This window comes from Populus trichocarpa, chromosome 8, assembly GCF_000002775.5.
Source record: "Populus trichocarpa isolate Nisqually-1 chromosome 8, P.trichocarpa_v4.1, whole genome shotgun sequence".
NCBI lineage: Eukaryota > Viridiplantae > Streptophyta > Magnoliopsida > Malpighiales > Salicaceae > Populus > Populus trichocarpa.
In genome coordinates, this window is record NC_037292.2 from 2,698,346 (window position 1) to 2,715,145 (window position 16,800).

General features: G+C 36.6%; 2 protein-coding genes across 4 annotated transcripts; one reads left to right on the forward strand and one right to left on the reverse strand.

Annotated features, from left to right (window-relative positions):
* Window positions 1–304: 304 nt before the first annotated feature.
* Window positions 305–10,414, reverse strand: LOC7457898 (uncharacterized). 3 transcript variants are annotated; one of them, XM_002312016.4, is made up of 18 exons: window positions 9,428–10,414; window positions 8,767–8,836; window positions 7,847–8,455; window positions 7,577–7,753; window positions 7,333–7,446; window positions 6,568–6,626; window positions 6,286–6,352; window positions 6,110–6,161; window positions 5,924–6,016; window positions 5,681–5,764; window positions 5,168–5,562; window positions 4,320–4,381; window positions 3,219–3,288; window positions 2,810–2,890; window positions 2,602–2,703; window positions 1,764–1,888; window positions 1,250–1,367; window positions 305–688 (listed from the first exon to the last, which is right to left on the reverse strand). In XM_002312016.4, exons 1-18 carry the CDS (start codon window positions 9,478–9,480, stop codon window positions 587–589), a joined length of 2,433 nt encoding a protein of 810 aa, XP_002312052.2. In that variant the 5' UTR covers window positions 9,481–10,414; the 3' UTR covers window positions 305–586. The 3 variants fall into 3 exon arrangements, 2 of the variants coding, with proteins under 2 accessions (XP_002312052.2, XP_024462176.1); XM_024606408.2 differs by lacking the exon at window positions 9,428–10,414 and adding an exon at window positions 9,036–9,329; XR_002983184.2 differs by lacking the exons at window positions 305–688; window positions 1,250–1,367; window positions 1,764–1,888; window positions 2,602–2,703 and having other exon boundaries at window positions 4,214–4,381.
* Window positions 10,415–13,592: 3,178 nt separating this feature from the next.
* Window positions 13,593–16,570, forward strand: LOC7469782 (CDP-diacylglycerol--glycerol-3-phosphate 3-phosphatidyltransferase 2). Its single transcript, XM_002311090.4, has 7 exons — window positions 13,593–14,342; window positions 14,778–14,875; window positions 14,965–15,015; window positions 15,130–15,243; window positions 15,602–15,658; window positions 15,795–15,880; window positions 16,028–16,570. The coding sequence occupies exons 1-7, from the start codon at window positions 13,787–13,789 to the stop codon at window positions 16,146–16,148; spliced, it is 1,083 nt and encodes a 360-aa protein (XP_002311126.4). The 5' UTR covers window positions 13,593–13,786; the 3' UTR covers window positions 16,149–16,570.
* Window positions 16,571–16,800: the final 230 nt, after the last annotated feature.

Genomic DNA, 16,800 nt, shown 5'->3' on the forward strand with positions numbered 1-16,800 from the left:
GTGTATACATGTTTTGTCAATAGCCATAACTAGTTGAGCACCTGGCAGGGGAGCAGGAGCCTCTATCCTTGACGAAAACAGACTAAAACAACAAAAGCAAGCCAAGGAATATAGATTGGACCCAGAGCCTTGTATAATCATTATCTTATGACTTGGAACAGCCTTCAGAATTTATTTCATTGTTTGTTGTTAAAATGCACCAGCTCTAGGCGTGCCATGCTATTCTACTGTCTACACTTCCGTAAAGGAATTTTCAAGAATTAAACCAAGCATCACCACGCATTTCCTCTATATTTCAACAAAATGAACTCAAATGCCGACCACTGAAAGATTTATGCGATTGTTTCACTGATGATATCATGGTTCTTACATTCTCTTCACCTCTACACTAATGTTATTATTGTTTAATGAACAAACAATTAATGGAAATGGGCTCTACAATGAAAAAACCCAAAAAAAAAAAAAACAAGAAACTAATCTATACTCTGCCTGAACTTACCTTCGTACACAAAAAAATATCTACCACGCCCACAAATAAGGATATTTCACGATCTACATATCATTAGGATAAATATGCAATTTTCTATTACTTGTCGTGTGCTGAAATGCCATTAGTCTCCTGCTCAGGATTCTGCCCCTCATTGGTAGACTTGTCATCACTTGCCTCCTCAACAGTGGCGGGTTTCCCCTGTTGAGTTCAGTTTGAGTTAGCAACATTATTATTATTATTTTTTTTCATGAGAAAAATTAGCAACTTTAATAAAAAAACAATCGACAGCTAACACTAGGCAAATAAAACTATCATCGTGTTGAAGCAAGCAGCTTTACACTTAATAAATACGAAGGACAGGTGCTATGGTACACAGCATTAAAAAAAAAAAAAGAATTGGTAAATAGCTGCCTCAGGCAATGTTTTAGCCACAGCAAAACAAGAGACTGTTGAACCAAGTACACAGAAGGGACCAAACTCTACGGGGGTGTCACCCCAGAGACCCAAGGGGAATCCTGGAAGGGTTAGGCAGCTAGCTCTCCTTATTACTCCAATTATAGACAAAGAAAACAAAATTAAAAGGCAGAAAAACAGATAATCATGTAAAGAAATCCAAGCTAATGAGTAGTTTGAATGCAGCGATAACTATCAGCTACCCCAAAATGGACACATCAAAATCCTATTTATTAGCACACTGCAATATATAGGTGGTGAAAGCATTCACGAATTTAAGGAGGCAGTAGCAAAATAAAATCGAACCTTGTTTCGGTCACGCCATCCAAGTCCAAATGGTCGGGCTAGTAAACCAATCTTTCTTGCAGGTATTTCCTGTTCAGGCTCTTGATTGGCACGTGTTTGTGAATCTGGATGTGAAGATCTACAAAGAAATTCATGTTTCTTATAAGCACCAATTATCCAAGTAGGTACAATATGTGTGTAAAACAGACAATACTTCATGCATTTTCTGCTCAGGAACGCATATCAAACCTTGGGGACAGAGAGGGAGAAGACAATTCAAATAGAATTTATTTGTCAGCATGGGAAGTTAGAGCAACCTACACCTCATTCTACTTAAATGTGGGCGTGTCTTTTAATTAATTGATGCAACATATGAAAAATTCCATTTCTCATCCCATTATGTTCAATCCACTCTATTCCTTTACGGTACATCAAACTGACCCAAGCGATAAATCAAAGTAAATATGACCACATACAGTTCCAAGGAATGGTGAAAAATTAAATCGTTTTGGCACTAGCAAAATTGACTACACACCGAGGAGAAGGTTGTGCTTTAAGTTGACCAGACTGATACTGCAAAGTGGCCTCCAACATTGACTCTGCCATAACCACTCGTTTCTCCATTTCAGCAAGTGATGCAATGGCCTGTTCATATTTTTCCTGCATATAAACAGTTGTTGGAGAGAATAGTGAAACAAAGAGACAAATAGAATGTCAAGAAGTGAACATTTTCAGAGTGTTGAAATACAGAACAGATCAATTAAAGAATGACAAAGGAATCTGGTGCGCTCCTCAGTGGAGAGGGAGCACAACTAATCTATAGCTCAAGGAACTATGGTAGAAAAGGACTCTCTCTGTCATATCAAGTGTGTTCTGCATAACATACAGAAAGAGGGCTAGTGTGACGGGCGGTGTGTACAAGGCCCAGGAACCAATTCACCGCTGTAAGACGAGTTGCAGCCATATGTGAAATCATGATTCTTGATATGGGCCTTCCTCCACTGATTCTATTAGGGACACATTCCCTCTTATGTGAAATTATCAGAGTCTCAATCATATCAAGTGTGTTCAGCATAACATACTGATTCCTATTTATATGGAAATTAACTTGGACCTTTATCTAACAGGCACCACCTTCCAGAACTAGGGTAGTGAAGGATTCATCACCAGTTCCTAATGGTTGATAAACTGCTAATAGATATGATATATTTGCATTAGAATCAAACAATATGGCAAGCATAATTGGTATGTCCGACCTGCAAGTGTAAAGCTCAGGACACATCACATACATCATCATAGAATTGTTAAGACCTCTATTTGAATGTAAATTACATATAAAAGATGAACTAGGAATAGAACAAGAAATTATAAACCTGAAGCACTTGAGCTGCATATCTCTGTGCTGCCGCATCTTGCTCAGCATATATGCGAGCATCTTCAGTTACCTTTTGATCTTGTTCCACCCGCATTAAGACCTACATAAGAAACAAGTGAGCTAATATGAAGAAAAGACCAGGCCAAGATTTGAGAGAAGATACGATCTTCCCAAACCAAACTGATTGACCATGGAGCAAAATTAACCTGAAGCATGGCATTTTCTTGTTCCTGCTTATCAGCAAGAGCCCTCCGCAGCTCAGAAACCTCTTGCTCTAACTGTTCGACCTGAAGATCAGAAGTAGATGCTCAGCACGTTTGATCAAAGTTAGATAGCAAGGACTTAACTAGCATAGTAACTGATTAACTGCATATTGCTTAAAAAATCCCAGCTTAATGTGAAGTCCAATAACAGCAACTGTATGATCAAATTTGCCCTATTGCTACCATCACTCCTGGGGCATAAAACGAAGTGGATTCTAACTACAATGTGAAAACCATTCTAGAAGGGAATTGGAAATAATACAGAATAGCTGTGGATTTTGCATCATTTCACTTCCCTGAGCCTTGCAAGAAAATCAACTATTTAAAGAAGAAGAAGAAAGTTTGGACATACCCTAGCACTCAATTGCCGCCGATTATCTTGCTTGACCATCTCCATCAAAGCTGTCTCCAACTCCTCAGCTCTGACAGAATTGATATTAACAGAAATTTAATGTAATATTATGGAAAAACAAAAACACTTCGACAATTAAAAATGAGGTAATTCTACATCAAATTATGCAGGCAAGAGAACTGCAGAAACTTCTTAATTTTTTATACTGTCACAAGGAGATATAAATTGTTATTAATGTTGTTTCCACGAGACTCCCACCTAGAGACAAAAACGTATTTTTTTTCTGCCAGAGACACCATATCCATCCATAACTCAGCTATGCTCCTTTTTCCTTCTTTTATTAGAACAAAAAACTCACCTATTCTAAAGCTTCACGGTTTTTATTTGGGGATGTTTAAGAGATCTAGTCATCTTCAAACTGTGAATTCCATCCACGCAAAAGCTAAATTTTGGAGATCTAAGTAGCTAGTTGATAGTTATGAAGCAAGTGCTAGCTTTGAACCCAAGCACTGCATTCAGATCCTCAGCTCACTCTATGAAGTGCACGTTGAAAATTGAAGGTGAATCAAGGTATCATTTTCTTTACAATTACTAACAAAGATTACAAGGCCGGAATAGTGCAGTTGTTTCTTCGTATTATAGCCCTCAATGACCAAAATGGTACTATGTCACTCAACAGAAAGGCACATTTACAAAATTGAATTGGAAACGTACCAGGAGAAAGGTCAAGGCCCGTTATGGATGTAGAAAGCTAGAGTAAAAAGTTTAAAATAACCAAAGGCGATATTCTGAAAACTAAAACAAAGTCTAAGCTGACAGCAGCAGAAAAGATGAAAATTCCAAGATGAAGTGGTAACTTTGGAAAACACTGAAGGCTTTTCTACATAAATGCTCCTACTATCTAGAGCTCTAAGAAATCCCGAGGAGGTAGATGATCTCTGTAGAACTGTTCCCAATGCAAATAACACTAGTGGAATTTCAAATTTCCTTCTCACCACACATACAAACTTTGACAGCCAAAAAATGCTCCATGTGTTGTATGCAGCTTGTGGTAGCCTAGGTTTTAAAATTGAGACTATGCATCCCAATAAAAATCTTAACCTGAGCATGGTAGATCTTTTCTCCTCTAGCAACTTGCACAGTTCAACCTTCAACCACACTACCTGCATGACAAAAGAACTGCATTTCACCATCTAGCATCATAAGACAATTATCTAGACTTGTATTAATGTCATAAAGAAGGGAATATAAATTCCAAGTTTCATGAAGGTTTCCACAAACAAGATATCAAAGGGGGGCACAAAATAAAGCAAGGATACAAACACAACCCAACCAGACACGAAAACGCTTAGTAATCAAACCACTACAATACTGCACCTATAATTATAGCATAATATAACCAGCATGTCCAGTTTGGACTTCGCTGATTGAAACATGATGTTTAATGCATCAAATCAGCTCTGATCAAGAACTTCCAGATCTCAAATACATATTTCCCTCCCCAGTAATTTCTCCAGAGGTTCATAACCATAAAAGTGACTGTTTACATTTCCCTCCCCAGTAATTGCCCAAAAGCCCTAGTGCCATTGTTTACATAGTGATCTTCCTACACATCATTCAAATCAGAGCTGAGTCCATCAATTCTTTTTCCCTCACATATGACTTAAAAAGTATGACCACTTCATTCCCAGAAAATTTTTTGCAATGCTGGAGTAACTAAAAGCCCTGGGGAGAAAAGGGTGAGTTTAAAAGAAGGACGATCTGTTTATCTACATTTATATAGTTTCTACTTTACTACAACCAAAGTGATGCCTGGTCATCAACTCAAGGGGCTTGTGTAAATAAACATCATATGGACACTATACGGTAGACAATCATCATTAGATTTGTACAAATTCCGCATCAAGGAAAAGATTATGCTCGAGAAAAGGGGGGGAATGTTTAGCTACCTGATCTGGAACACTATCTATTTCAGCATCCCCTGTCAGGCTAATAAGAACTTCATCTGCATTGGTGGATCCAGACTCTGAACGAGACAATTCACCACTAGTCTTTTTAGTTGTTTCCATCAGTATTGACTTGCGATCATGCTTGAAATTATATAGCTTAGTTGCCAGACCCTGAGAATCCCTCAAAGCTTGAAGCCCCTTTGTTCTTTCCTCAACCATAGTTATAACAGCCTGTCGATGCTTATTTCTCAGCTCTTGTAATCTGGTTTCATTTACATTTTGGTAACCCATGCAGGCTGTTAAGACAAGTTGACTGCTATCAAACGTTGAGCCTGCCAGTGACTGTAGCAAAGTAACTGCATCTCCAGCATCCTTAGTGGTAACTAATGCAGGGCCTACAAGAGACTGAACTAAATTAAGTTCCATAAACTATAACAGCCTCACTTGAAGATCAGAAAACCAAGTCACTGTTTGTACAGGGAAAAAAAAAAACTCAACGTAATTCCTCAGTACCATATAACTCCATCAAAGCAAGTGCTGTCCTAAATAACATGACACGGTTTCCTTCGTAAAGGAGGACATCCCAAACTCGGAGAACTGAAGTCAAGAGAAAGCAGTCAGATGCCAAGCTTGTAACTAGGGCACAATACAATGAGAATAAGAATGAAGAAATTAGAAATGCTGTTAAGAAGTGAAAAGCTTTATCATGCAATGCTAGACAGACTTAAGTTCATATTTTAAAGCTTAAAACCTGACCACTTTCCCAAGGAAGCATGTTCATGAATATGGAAAGGAACCATGGCCCAGTAACCCAAGCAACCTGCACTCCCTGGTAATCAAGATGATTGACTGCACCAAAAGTAAAGCTGGCATAAGAACTCTCCTAGGTAGCATCACCAAAGAAATTTTATGCATGTATAAATAATTAGGAACAGCACAAACCCAATTTAGGAAACCTTTCGCGCACCAGCTCCTCAAAGACAAGTTGGTCAACCTGACAAATGGAATGGTTGATCAGATACCTATCCATATCTGCTGATGGATCACAGCATCATAGCAAGCATCGCCAGAGGGAAGGGCACAGATATACAGAAAGACAGATCTATAGCAAGCATTACCTGTGACTCTATCATTTCCTCTGAGTAATAACCATCAAAATAGTCATCGATAATACCCATCAATGTCCTGGGAATTAAACCAAAATTTAGGGGCACAGCAATATCAAAATTAATCTGACATAGGAAATATAAATCCAAAAGTACTGTAAAAAATTAGGACTAATAAAATTGTGTTCTCTGTCATTTGACAACATAAAACTACAGCAGCATGCTTCTGAATACAAGGACTATCCAATTGGGGGGAAAAAATTAAAATGGCAAAAACAAAATTTCAAGGCCTACCAGAAGGCATTTTCTTCAGGCATCAGAAGTAGCAACAAGGCAGCAAAAAAATTCATGGCCTGCATATATATAGAACCCAAAAACACATTAAAATTCAATGGCATATTCTTGCAATAAATCACAGTTATTGAACTTGAATAATTTGTTACTTTAGTTGAAACTTGTCTGAACCGGCAGTATAATGTTGTCAAATCACATTTTGAATGCTGCAACTTTTGTCTTATCTACTAATATCCTCTTTATCCAAATATATCTCATAAGATGAGAGAAAATTTCTTTTGAAAGTTATACGACTTCTTTTAACAAAGCTGAAACTGACAGGAGATAGGTTGTTGTGATTACAAGATCATTTTTGCGATTTGTGTAGATATTGCCTGATTTTTAATGTCATATAGTTGTGATTTTAAATTAAAAGTTGATAATTTCATTACATGTATTGCATGTCTTGTTAATGATGATGTTATCATTCAAAGTGATTCTGAATGCTGTAATAATACTCAATTCAACTACATTCAGGAATTGCTCGATTTTGATCAATCATTGTGTTCATGGAATTTATGAAGCAAAATTTTAAGAAGTTTGGCCAAAAATTTGTAAGGATGCAAATTGTTCTTATTCACATTGTAGCTGTTTCATCTTCTTTATTACATGTGTCAAGTAATTCATCACATCTCCAGATGTAGTATTTTTTTTTAGTAAGCTGGCAGGCCAAGCCTTGAAAGACACAAGTTGATTTCATTGAGTACCATAAGCTGTTTCAAGTACCTGACAGTAGCCAACGGCAGGGTTATGTCGAGCATATGCTGTCAGCAATCGCCTCAGAGCATCTCTACCATCATTGTCCAAAGCAGGATGACCTGGAAAAGTTCTTGGCAAGTCCTGCATATGAAACGGGCTATAGATTTTATTTCAAAAAGCCACTAATATGTTGGGTGATGACTTGGATTGAGAATACCAAATAGAAAAAAGTAGGTCCCGTTCTAAATTTAAAGACTGTGCATGTCATTACCTTCTCGATCTGGCCTTTCCATTTCTCTGGTACACAAACAGTGTCTGCAGTTGAACCTTTGGTATCACTGTCTGATTGTTGGTCTACATGATTTCCAGAATTAGTTTCTGAAGCAAGCAGATCCTGGTAATACTTCTCCACTCTGCGTGTCCTTGCACCCACAAATGCTTGCCAGAGCTAAAATTGAGAGCACAAATCAATTTTGAAGCTCATGCACCATGAAACAAATTTAATTTGAGAAGAAAAGAAAACAAATAGCACAAAATATACCTCTCCTCTGAGTGCCATTGGGACTCCCCCGCGTACAAGGACCTCCAGCTCTTCTTTCCAAGGAAATGAAGATTCTGGAGGCAGCGCATCAGCAGGAGCACCTGTGGCAGGGGCACTAGCACTGTCACTGGAAGAGGTGTCTTGATTTGGATCTGATCTTTCCACGTCGTAAAACTCGTCTTCAGAATCCTCTTCAGATGCTCCTTTTGCTGATTTGGCATCTTCAAAAGAAGGTACCATCCTTTCTTTTTTAGTCTCTTGCTGGTCTTTTGATTGGTTTCCTTTCCTCATGATGCGAAGACTCATCATATCCTCAATGACACGGAGGGATGGCCTGATCTCAGTCCATATTTGGATCCCATGAGTCTTTTTACTGGTTGCAGACTGTTTCTCCTCTGTAACGTTTTCCAGTAAAACATCAGAACTAGGTTCCTCACCACTTATATCAACGCCCTTCTCCGAGCCATTATTTATCTCTTGCTCTGTTGCTTCAGCATGCAACTCCTTGTTATATTTCTCAGAAGATGTGCCATTTATCGGCAATTGAGAAGAATCTGCTTGCTGTTCCAAGAAGGTCTTCCATCTATCCGATCTTTCCTCTTCTTCCTCCTGAAATCACAAGTTCATCAGAAAAACAAGAGAAAAAAAAAGTTATTCGCCTTAGTAAGCAACTTCTCTATCTCAACCTCCATTTGATTGCATTAAAAATATTAGGAGATGCAGATAAATCAAATCTTGGATAAAAAGTTCCGGATAGGTAATGAAACAAGCCTCGTTTTTCAATCTTGGTAATGTTCGGACATTTGCTGCTCTCAATTATCAATACTTTCAGGAACCGAAACACTGTTTAACAGCTTCCTCGACAACTAAACAGACTATTCAATTTATTTTTTTTCAAGTACAAAAGAAGCAAAGCAAACCTGGTAGATATTAGCATATTCTCTGTATCTTTGTAAATGCTGCGGTCTCACAGCAAATCCATACGCATCCCTGTCCACACCAATATCCATTAACAACATAACACCTCCACAACAAAAATTCAGGAAAATTCCCGATGACATGCAAATCACAAACATACACACAAACACTTCTGCCCGCAATAAATAAACAAAGAAAAAAATATATAACTCTAAAATAAATTAAAAAAAAAACTCATGGATTAAGACAGATCTAAATAAAATGAATTTACCTGCAATCAACCTTGAAATCTCGCTGGCTCAAACTAGACAACAACATATTCCACTTAAAACTACAATTCTACCCTCCATATCTCTCAACATCAGATTTACCAAAAATCACCGCATTTCACACTTAATTCCTAAACTTAGCCAAACATCACGCATTACAGTAACCAAATTCAAACAAATCAAGTTCGGTAATGATCAAACTAGTCAAAGTCAAAGAGTAGTCAAAGAGTAATTATAAACGCGATCGATCAGGGAAATGTGTGTGCTAATGAAGTTCAACTCCATCACGCAAACTGTAGGGGCCGGAATTCGATAGATCATCTCAGAAATAAAAAGAAAGAAAGTGACGCGTGACGCGTGGCGAGAGAAGATGGGAGAGGATTTGTAGGCGTACCTCTTGTGTTCAAAGGCGGTGAGAGGGTTGATAGATTTCGTTTGGGACTTCATTTGCTGGATCAATTTGATTGGTCCGTTTTCACAGCCTTTCTGTTGAGAGATTGATGCAGGTAGAGGATCTCACTCCGCAACTGATTTTCAGGGAGGGGGGGAGTGTGTGCGCGTTTGCGCTAAGTAGTGTGGGTTTTGTGAGAGTTTTAAGCGAAGGGGGGAGGCTAGAAAAGAGCAGAGGGGCACATGCGAGTAGCGAGATTGTCGTTTACATCATTACATGTGAGATTTGTGAGGCGAGTTGCCGTTTTTTGATATTTTTTCATTTTTTAAGCACGGAGTTCGAGGTTGTGTTTAGCGGAGGGAGAAAGAACTAAGAGGGAGAAAAAGGGCGCTTTTTGGTAAATTTGATGCCTGTATTCGGCTAAATAAGGGACCCACGATGGGGAGCTGATGGACCCACGAGTGAGCTGAAATGGTCCGGGTGACGGTGATGCCGGATGGGTGCCGGTGTGTACCGTGAGGCAGTACTGATTAAGGTTTTGTGTTGATAATTATGATTCTAATTTGGTAAAACAGAAAATACTTTTCCTATTGTCAATCGGTGCTTACTGTAAATGCAATTGAGGTAGGGGTGGTCTTATTTTATGATGAATAATATTATGCATATGTCTTTTTATACTCTTTTTTATATATATATATAAAGGTAAGAAACTCATGAAAAAAATATTTTTTTTATAGATATTAAGCAGTAGAATTGAGAAATGATATCTTGATATTAAAAAACCATGTTTCAAAATACTCTCAATAATGTATTTTTGTAACCAATTGTTATATTTTTTAAAAAATAATAATAATAAAGAAGTTTTGTAATGTCATGGTTTATTTGAAGCTGTTGATATCTCTTTTCTTATTATTTTCATTAGCTTTTCCTCTTATTTTATTATTTACTACAAAACAATGTTTAAAGCATGATTGTTTTTATGTTTTAAAAGTATTTAAAAAAAATTAAAAATATATATTTTATTTCTGCTTCAAATCAATTTTATTTTATTTTGTTTTTTATATAGTTTTAATATATTGATATTAAAAATAAAATTTTAAAAATAAAAATTATTTTAAAAACACAACGGATACTCCAGTATAATACATACTATCAACGCAGCGTACAGAAATTGTTGCGTTCTTCATTTGAGGTAAGCTTCTAGTTTGATTGAAGGGTGCGGGGTAAATAATTTCTTCAGACGGTAACGATTGTGTCGGCAATCAGACTTTTTACCGTGTCAGAAACACATCAAGCATGCCTAGCATGATGCATGGCGTTCATGCCTTATCCAGTTGAACATGATATTAAGGAAGTTCATAGCCATAACGACCTGTGAGAATTACCGAATGGACAGCAGATGATGAGTGGTGTTCCTTCAAACAAGTAGGCCCAAGACGGCTATCATTGGTGCCATATGATTACCAGCCAGTGCAAAATGTCACGACCAGTTTGACCATTTTGCTTAGTAGGTGCTCAACAAGGAGCTTTTTTGACGGGTCTTCGTGAACATGGGGATGGAGTAGCACTGATGTTAATTGCTTGCTCATCTGCTTCATCATGACGTAAAGCGAATTTCTGTTTTAAGTTTATTTAAACTTGAATTTTTGTGAATATAAAAAAAAATGTCTAGTTAATGCTTTTTTATTGATTTAACAGTAAATTTATTTTTAAATAGTTTGTACATCAGTCATATTAATTTTAACCTTTTTCTTTTTTTAAAGAGCTGGGACACGTACTCTAGAACCTGTTTCTCCCTTCAGTTTATTTGTGTGGAGTGTGTGTTTTTTCAAGAATATTTTTAATTTAAAGATATATTAAAATGATTTTAAATACGAAAATAAACAATATCTAATTCAACCTGGAAGAATCATGACTTGGCTCGATGGAGGTCGTCTCACACAACTCCTTCACGAATAGGGGAGTTTTCTCCTCCATGTCTAAAGTCATGTTTAGTACGGTGGTTAACCACTATTAAGTTTTTCAAATTGTTTTTTTTTAATATATTAAAATATATTTTTTATTTTTAAAATTTATTTATAAAATCAACACATGAAAAAAATTAAAACAATTAAAACAATTAATTTAAAGTAAAAATAATTTAAAATTTAATAAAAAATCGATTTAGCCGCAATACAACCATAAACCCAGCTACTTCTTTAAAAATTATGGGACAAAGTTCTTTAACTCGCGTAGCTGGATATGATCAAGAGGTATTCGAAAAAATAAAATTATATGCTACCATAGGTGTGGTGTTACAAGTCACTGAACCGAGAAAGGTCATGACACATTCATATTGTAATTGATGTTCAATTTTATCTCAGCGTCTCAAACAAGTTCTTCTTTATTTATTTTTATTTTCTCCGTCACATGTTTGGTTTCTTTGTTTTTGAATGTGCGGATCACGGATTCAAGGTAACCTGATCTTGTCGATTGCATTTGCATAGAATTCTTCGTTATGGTCATGTAGACTCTCATATTTCAGTTCGAGACATCCTAGTTTTATAGATAATGTGCGGATCACGGATCCTGACGCTAGTTTCATAGATATCCTCGCGGGTTACCCTCGCGAAAAAGCCCTGCCATGCGACCCTTCACTCACTTTTCCCTGCATGAACTTGGTTCGAGGCGCTAATCTGGCTCTTGTCTCGTGGGCAAGAAGTCCCTTTTCGTCGCAAATCGTGGTTTTTTTTTTTTTTTAGATTGTATGAGATTGTATTAGTAATTGTGATTTAAAATAGATTTTGTTTAGAAATATATTAAAATATATTATTTTTATTTTTAAAAAAATATTTTTGATTAATATATCAAAATAATTTAAAATATAATATAATAATTTATTTAAAAAAAATTAAAATTAAAAAAAACACAATTTCTATCGTGTTTCTAAATACAACCTTAATCAGCACAAGATCATACGATCATACGACTAAAAAGGGTTGTTAAGGGAAAGGCCATGTGAACCGACGGAGCAGAATTAACCTTCGACTCTTCACTTACTATCAGCTCCTATTTTCGTGCTAAAGCCATTGTCCTGTCTTAACTGGAAGGCAGTTGAGAAGCCAATGTATAAAACATGGGAGGACTACAAGGGTTATAAAATAAGGGAACTTATAGATTAATATCTCTCATTCGACCGCCTATTTCATTTGACTTTCAGAGAAAGGTGTTCCGAAACCCGATTTAATTGACTTTTCGATAACAGGGTGAGTAATGTGTGTTTGTTTACGCAGGTACGACTGCGTTTTAATTAAATTACAGAATTAATCTATTTTGATACAGGAAAAAGCTTAATCAGCCACCAACTCTGTACAAATCATGTCCTACAGCTTGACCTTTGCTTTTTTAAGGCTTTTATATACACACACAACATATAATGAATAGTGAAAGAAATTTTTGTTTTTATATTTTAAAAATATTTAAAAAAATGAAAATTTTTTTAGATATTTTTTATATTATTTTGATATGTTGGTGTCAAATATAATTTTTTAAAATTTAAATAATATTATTTTAATATATTTATAAAAAAAAACACTTTAAAAAATAACCACTACTACACTTTTAAATATTTTCAAAATAATTACGGGGTATATGATTTGAAAGTTTTCGGTACAGTATGATAATAAGTTATGTTAGGATAGGTTAGGTTCTGGGATATTGGTAATTTACAAGACTTCCATGCACAATTTTATTATATACTTTTTTAACAAGTCTTATAGCATATGGTTTACAGAATGGTTTTTTAGTTGTAAATTTACATAATTATATGAAGAGTCTGTGAAGAATATCTATTCTAACAAGCATTAAGGTGTAATTAAAAAAATAAAATCACCTATAGAGTTAACATATTTTATTTAAAAATGTAATTTTGAAAATACAATAAGAAACTCCCCCTTCCATTTTTAAACTAGTAAAAAGTCCTCCAAATCCTGTCCTTTGCTACCAGTCCTTTCCTATCCAGCACCATGCACTAAAACGATTCATCAAGGAACAAAAAGAGAATTAGGAGCCTAGTTACGGTACTCGATTGATCCAGTTAGGAGTATAGGGACTGAAACGAAATACACCGTACAATACACGGACCAAAAAAGACACAGAAAAAACAACGCTAAAATATGCCTAGGAAGCAGGAACTACTCCTAGAATCCCCAACCCCCAAATCAGGACCCCCGAAACAAAACCAACTTCCACTGAACACACAAAATCCATCTTTCCCTTCAATTTCAAATCCCAGCTCAAAAATCAAAAGTTCAAATCCCTTCCTAATCCGCCACCGCCACCGCCACCGCCACCGCAACCGCAACCGCAACCGCAATCGCCATCATGCCAACCCTTAAACTAAGCATGGCAGTTTCACTCCTTCACCACAAAAAATTAGCCCACACAATCACCACCACCACCTCCACCGCCAACCCCACCCCATTTCTCACTCCTCACTCTCTCTCTACACCCCTAAACAGCGATAAAAGTTTGCGCGCGTTAACACCCTGCGCACACCTCCCCTCAAATAAGAATAATAAAAATACCCCCTATTATTACCATTATAACATTACTAGTTATAATAATAACAAAAGTAGCAAAAACTTTTTAGGAGCTACGTTTCGTGGCTCTCTTTTATTTCCCTCTCGCAAATCTAGTTCATCCACCCGCTTCTCCAGATCCGACTCGCCGCCTTCAGCTTCCTCTCCCGGGTCAGGTTTCGTTTCTGATATGGGAGCCGAGAATAAAATCGACGGCGATGTTGATTGGCATAAAAATGACCGTCAAAATCAACCGCCGTCTGTGTCACCGTCTATGCAGAATCACGATTCCAAATTGCTCACTTTGCCTACCATTTTAACCCTCGGTCGCGTAGCTGCCGTGCCGCTACTTGTTGCCAGTACGCACCGTTTTAGTTATATTTTTTTCAAGTTATGATTTTTATTTACGCGTGTTTATTAGTTTTGGGTTTTTAATTTTGTTTTTTATTGGCTAATTGGATTTTTAATGGTAATTTGATTTTTTTTTTGTAGAGATGTGTATTGATTTAAATGGTTTTAATGGCATTTTGAGCTGTAGATTTTATTATTGGAGCAATGCTTCTCCTCTTTTTTTTTGCAATTTATTGGAAGCATGAAATTAGTTTATCATTTTGGTGGTTAAAGCGAGCATGATTTTTGTATTTATGCTAAATTTTGTTTTTAGTTTTGCATTCCATTTGAATATTTTAAAGTTGTAGAAATAAAATTTAATTGAATATTTTTTATTCGTAGAATTAAAATTTAAATGTGATTTGGATTCAAAGAGTCTGACGCTGTAATTTTTTGTGCTGTAGCATTTTATGTGGATAGTTGGTGGGCAAGAACCGCTACAACAAGTATTTTTGTTGCCGCAGCAATTACTGATTGGCTTGACGGGTACCTTGCACGAAAGGTGGAGTCTTTTATACGATCAGAAAGAGAGAGTAAATTCTGTTGTAGTTTGTGTGATTGGTTAAATCTAAATGTTTCGTTGTGTTGCAGATGAAGTTAGGCACAGTTTTTGGTGCGTTTTTGGATCCGGTAGCTGATAAGGTAATGGACCTAATGGTGTTTTTTCAAGCGTGGTGGAATTAGTATGTATGGTTTGTTCAACTTGTAAGAAATGTTTGAGATTTCTTATTTGATTCTTATGTCTATTAAATGCAGCTTATGGTTGCTGCTGCCTTGATCTTATTATGTTCCCGACCTTTGGAGGTTGCAATGTTTAGAGAAGTACCGTGGCTATTCACTGTACCGGCGATTGCAATTATTGGACGGGAGGTAATGCAGATATGAATGCACCTATTACCTGTAATTCTTGTAAATTCATAACCGACATCAAGAACATCTTTTGTGTGGCATTGCTCATCGAAATATAATGATGCATTTTCTTGTTTTCTTTGGGTTTGTTGCAAGTCTTTTAGTTGGGTTTTTCAAGGAACTCAATGGTAGGTTGTTTTTTATGTGATCGTGAATCATGTCAATCCCTCTTCAACCATAGACAATTGCATCAATGAATCATTATAGTTTTCAGAGTGCCTATGTCATATGCTGTTCTTCTTTCTCCCTTCAGGTGATCATGTATTCTTGTGAGATATCATGGATTTAATTTGACCAATTGATTTGCTTCTTTTTTTAGATAACCATGTCTGCAGTTAGAGAATGGGCTGCTTCACAGAATACAAGACTTTTAGAGGTTTGTTTGCTGCTGTCCAAGCTCCACAAACACCTCTCCCTTTTCTTCTCCAACTTTTCAAAAAAATTCAGCTGTTAAGAGAAAATGCCTTACTATTAACTGTGATTTATATATTAAGAATGATTCCTATTCTCAGGCTGTTGCTGTAAATAACTTAGGGAAGTGGAAAACTGCTACCCAGATGATTTCACTAACTATCCTCTTGGCTACCCGAGACAGCAGGTCCCACCTATTTCCTATCACATGGTTCCTCCTGCTCTGTGGTTTATTTACTCTAACTTGGTGATTGATGTCTCAGAAGATTGTTTTGTGTCATTCCCTGTATCTAACAGTTTCTTTGTTCCCTTGTCCTTTTTCTTTGTTGTGCAGCCTTGGAGGACCAGGGATTTTAGTACCTTCAGGTGTCCTTTTACTTTATATCTCAGCAGGTCTTTCTGTATGGTCTTTAGCTATATATATGAGTAAGATATGGAAAGTATTGCTGAAGTAGTTTGACAGCCGTGCCGTGCATTGCTTACACATGCTCCTGAGGATGTATGCAGATGACATTGAGACACTTTCTTACATATCCCATTTCAATGATTGCTCTCACAGATTGAGTTCCTCAAGTAGGCGGCAATTAAGGGGAAATGTTGTTCTTCTTCTTTTTTTTTCTTGCTTGGGAAGGTCCTCATATTTAGGTTGCTTGTGGTGCGAGCATAGACTCCCTGTTTCTTTGGGGGTTTTCCTAGTGTTTTTAAAATCATGTTAGTTTGTTATATAGAAGAATTGTTAGGATGTAGATGTCAGAAAGTCTGATCATAGCCATTGATAGTGTTGATTTGATCGCTCCTGGATCATTGATGCCATGGGTGGATGCTGGTTGTACAACATTGTGATATTTTTGCAACGGAGCTGAAAAATTCTTGTTCAGTGCAATGTAATCGATCAAGAATTAACAACTACAGAGAATTAACAACTTAAAATTATCTCTTGGATATTGTCAAGTTTAGGAGTAGGTTTTGCCGAGATGCTCAACTCCAGTGAGATGCAATATTAGGATCATGGTAACGACTAATATGAAGAAGTTTTCAAATCTTTAATGGAAGCCATTAGATGGTGATTTATCCTTGTCTGCGAATCATTCTTCGTGCCTCAAGTCT

What these genes read in the sequence shown, in the direction of transcription:
- LOC7457898 (XM_002312016.4), bottom strand. Translation starts at nt 9,480, where the DNA reads ATGAAGTCCCAAACGAAATCTATCAACCCTCTCACCGCCTTTGAACAC. An exon ending in AATATGCTAATATCTACCAG is followed by an intron (nt 8,456 to 8,766) that starts GTTTGCTTTGCT and finishes TTGTGATTTCAG; the next exon opens with GAGGAAGAAGAGGAAAGATC. An exon ending in GGAAAGGCCAGATCGAGAAG is followed by an intron (nt 7,447 to 7,576) that starts GTAATGACATGC and finishes TTTCATATGCAG; the next exon opens with GACTTGCCAAGAACTTTTCC.
- LOC7469782 (XM_002311090.4), top strand. Translation starts at nt 13,787, where the DNA reads ATGCCAACCCTTAAACTAAGCATGGCAGTTTCACTCCTTCACCACAAA. An exon ending in TGGATCCGGTAGCTGATAAG is followed by an intron (nt 15,016 to 15,129) that starts GTAATGGACCTA and finishes TATTAAATGCAG; the next exon opens with CTTATGGTTGCTGCTGCCTT. An exon ending in AGAATACAAGACTTTTAGAG is followed by an intron (nt 15,659 to 15,794) that starts GTTTGTTTGCTG and finishes TCCTATTCTCAG; the next exon opens with GCTGTTGCTGTAAATAACTT.